We start from the raw sequence: 3580 nt of genomic DNA, 5'->3' as shown, positions 1-3580 counted from the left end.
TTACAGGCTTGAGCCACCGCGCCCGGCCTAGCTAATTTTTTTTTTTTGTAGAGATGGAGTCTCACTATATTGCCCAGGTCGGTCCTGAACTCCTGGGCTCAAGAGACCCTCCTGTTCAATCACCCAAAGTGCTGGGATTACAGGAGTGAGCCACCTCGCCTGACCTTGGTGGATTCTTTTAAACTAAATCTCATCCTTTAATATTTCAATCACACACACACGTCTGAAGTAAGAATTTTATGAACCAACACTTACCCCTGATTCCCTTATTACATAAACACTTTCTGATAGTTTTCTCTTCTGGTCTATTTGATTTCATTTTTCAAAATGCTGCTCACTACCCGCAAAATCAACCTCACAACGTTACAGGTCACAACTCCAAGTGTGAGTCACATTGCTGCAGGATGAGAGGGGATCCGCGGTTCCCCAAAAGCAAGAGTTGGGTTGGGTTCTACTCCCAAAAGAAGGGATAGGCAGAGGCGGTGGGGGGAAGAATACGAGGTCCTCCACATCTACTGACCCAGCATTGTGGGCTGGGCCTGGGAATCTGCATTTTGGCCACACAGCTAACCTGATGCCCGGGATCCTTGTGGGGCGACAGACCTGCATGGGAGCGGGGTGTGAGGAGGTGGGAGGGGGAGGGCTCTGGATGCGCAGGGGACCCACCGCTGTGGCTTTTCCCCCTCTCCCCGCAGCCGAGAAGGATCTGGACGAGGCCTACCTGAAGCGCCGGCCCGTGGAGTTGCCCCGCGGCACGCTGCCCCTGCACGCGCTGCGGCGGCCGGGCACCGGGGGCGGCTACCGCATGGAGGCCTGGGGCGGCCCCGAGGAGCTGGGCCTGGCGCCCGCGCCCAATCCCCGGCGGGTCATGTCCCAGGAGCACCTGCTGGGCGATGGCGGCCGTTCGCGCTACGAGTTCACGCTGCCGCGGGCGCGCCTCGTGTCGCAGGAACACCTGCTGCTGTCCTCGCCCGAGGCCCTGCGCCAGAGTCGCGAGCACCTGCTGTCGCCCCCGCGCAGCCCCGCGCTGCCCCCCGACCCCACCGCCCGGGCCAGCCTGGCCGCCTCGCACTCCAACCTGCTGCTGGGGCCCGGGGGGCCCCCAACACCGCTGCGCGGGCTGCCGCCACCGTCCAGCCTGCACGCCCACCACCACCACGCCCTGCACGGCTCGCCGCAGCCCGCCTGGATGTCCGACGCCGGCGGGGGCGGGGGCACGCTGGCCCGCAGGCCGCCCTTCCAGCGCCAGGGCACGCTGGAGCAGCTGCAGTTCATCCCGGGCCACCACCTGCCCCAGCACCTGCGCACGGCCAGCAAGAACGAGGTGACTGTCTGAGGCCAGGGCCGGGGCTGGGGGGCTGCGGCCTCCCGGGCCCCCCGTCCCAGCCTGGATCCCCCGACACAGGCGCACACAGGCCAGGGGCCTGGGGCCCAGATCGGCCCTTGGACAGGAGTCAAAGCCTCCTTCCGGGATGTCCTGGCAGACAAGATTCCTCCTCCTATTACGTCACTGCTTGAGCCAAGGCCTCCTTCCCATGATGTCATCCCAGAGGAAGAGGCCGGCCCGTGAGGTCGTCGCTAGCAAAAATGTCTGTGTTCTGTGATGTCATCACAGGGACAAAGCCTCCTTCCCATGAGGTCATCCCAGAGGAAGAGGCCGGCCCGTGAGGTCCTCGCTGGAGGCCATGTCCATGTTCTATGATGTCCTCAGAGGCTTCCTTCTTGTGCTGTAATAACAGAGATGATGCCTTGTTCCATGACATTCGATCCTGTGGTGTCACTGCAGAGACAATCTCACCTGGATGATGTCGCCTCTAACTCCACGGCCTCTCTGGGCATCATCGCCATGGGGAAGATATTTTCTCCCTGTGTCTTTGCAGCAGAGAAGGTGCCTCTGTCCCATGATGTCGTCATTACAGACAAAGCCATCTTCCTGGGACACGTCGCAGGGGAAAATGCCTCACCAACTGTGTCCTCACTAGACCTAAGGTCTCCTTTTCACCACATCATCACAGGGACCCTGCCTCCTTCCTGTGATGCCATCACCAGAGAAGGTGCCTTGCCCTATGACGTCATCAGAGGGACCGTGCCTCTTCCTGTGATGTCATCACCAGAGATGACCACCCACTCTGGGACCTCTCCAGGAGGAGGCCCCTTCTGCGCTCTCGCCCAGAGGCTACGTGCTCTGAGATGGCACGAGGAGAGGCCTCCATTGCTGCCACCATGTTGTAGAAGGCAGGGCAGGCCCAGAGTCCAGGACAACCCCAGGGAAGATGCCAGAGAGCAGAGAGGAGCCCTGTCCTGAGATGTTGTCTGAAGGAAGCATGGCTGGGGAGCCGCCCATGTGGAGGGCCTCCTCCAGAGATGATGGTCGGTGTAGGCTGTTGGCAGTGAACCCCCTACCCCAGTGCTGTGATGGCATCACCAGAGCTTCCTCCTCAGAGGCACTGCCCACTCTGGGAGGCCATCGGTATTGATGGTGTCACCAGAGTTACTGCCTTGTCCCACCATGACTTAGCTTGGTTGCTCCCTCCCCAAACCCAAGGGACATGCCCAGCAGGATCTCTGCTAGACCCTCTGAGAGGAAATGGGGCCTTGGATCCCACACCTGTGCTATGACTCCTGGGAGACAGAACATCCAGATGCCCTTCTGCTCCCAGGAGGCCACTCTGGATCCCCAGGATCCTGGAGTCCTGGCACTCACAGGTGTCCTGTAGCCTGGCCTCACTCTTCGTTCTGCCATATCTAAAGACAATCACCTCTGTCAACAAAGTCCTAGCCTTCTACTGGGGGGAGGTGCTTGAGGTACACCTACTGTTGCCCTCACTGACACTGTCAGCACCACACAATACCCGCCACTCATGATGGCACTGCACCCGGGGTCAAGTGTTACCCAGGTCTGAGGATGGAATCCTTTCCCAGGATTCCCTATGACCCCCAACTATGGTAACATCTTCTTCCAGGATTTACCATGACTAATGGTGTCACCATCTCCCAAGACTCTCCATAGCCAACGGTGTCACCACCCTCCATGATTCCTCACAACCACGGTGTCATCATCTTTCAGGAGCCACCACAGCTGACGATGTCATCATTTCCTAGATCCCGCCATGACCAATGATGACATTACCTTCCAGAATCCACTATGCCTGACACAGACATCCTCTACTGAAATCCACTAGGACTGATGATGCCACCATTTCCCATAATCCCTCATGATTTTGGTGTCATCACCTCCCACAACAGAACCATGGTGTCATGCTCCCAGGATCCACTTCAACCATGGTGTCATCATATCCCAGAATTCATTACACCCAATAGTGTCATGATGTCATCACCTGCCAGATCCACTTTAACCGTGTGTCTTCATGTCCCAGGAGTCACCATAGCTATTATGTTATCAGTTCTCAGGATCCACTCCAACCATGATGTCATTATCTCCCAGGATCCATGAGGTCCAGTGCTGTCACCACCCACTAGGATCCACTTCAACCCTGGTGTCATCATCTCCCAGGATCCATGGGATCCAGTGCTGTCACCACCCACTAGGATCCACCATAGCCCTGGTGTCATCATCTCC

General features: G+C 58.1%; 1 protein-coding gene and 1 pseudogene across 1 annotated transcript; both read left to right on the top strand.

The window, feature by feature from the left end:
- Positions 1-695: 695 nt before the first annotated feature.
- LOC113223120 (protein shisa-7) lies at positions 696-3574 on the top strand (the record flags this gene model as incomplete). The annotated part of the gene is made up of 1 exon (XM_026452689.1): positions 696-3574. A coding segment is annotated over one exon (641 nt), but the record flags the coding sequence as incomplete, so codon positions are not given.
- Positions 1604-2305, top strand: LOC111521189 (annotated as a pseudogene).
- Positions 3575-3580: the final 6 nt, after the last annotated feature.

The sequence above is a fragment of the Piliocolobus tephrosceles genome, unplaced genomic scaffold (genome assembly GCF_002776525.5).
Source record: "Piliocolobus tephrosceles isolate RC106 unplaced genomic scaffold, ASM277652v3 unscaffolded_38885, whole genome shotgun sequence".
NCBI classification, from domain to species: domain Eukaryota; kingdom Metazoa; phylum Chordata; class Mammalia; order Primates; family Cercopithecidae; genus Piliocolobus; species Piliocolobus tephrosceles.
This window is presented reverse-complemented; position numbering and strand designations above follow the sequence as displayed.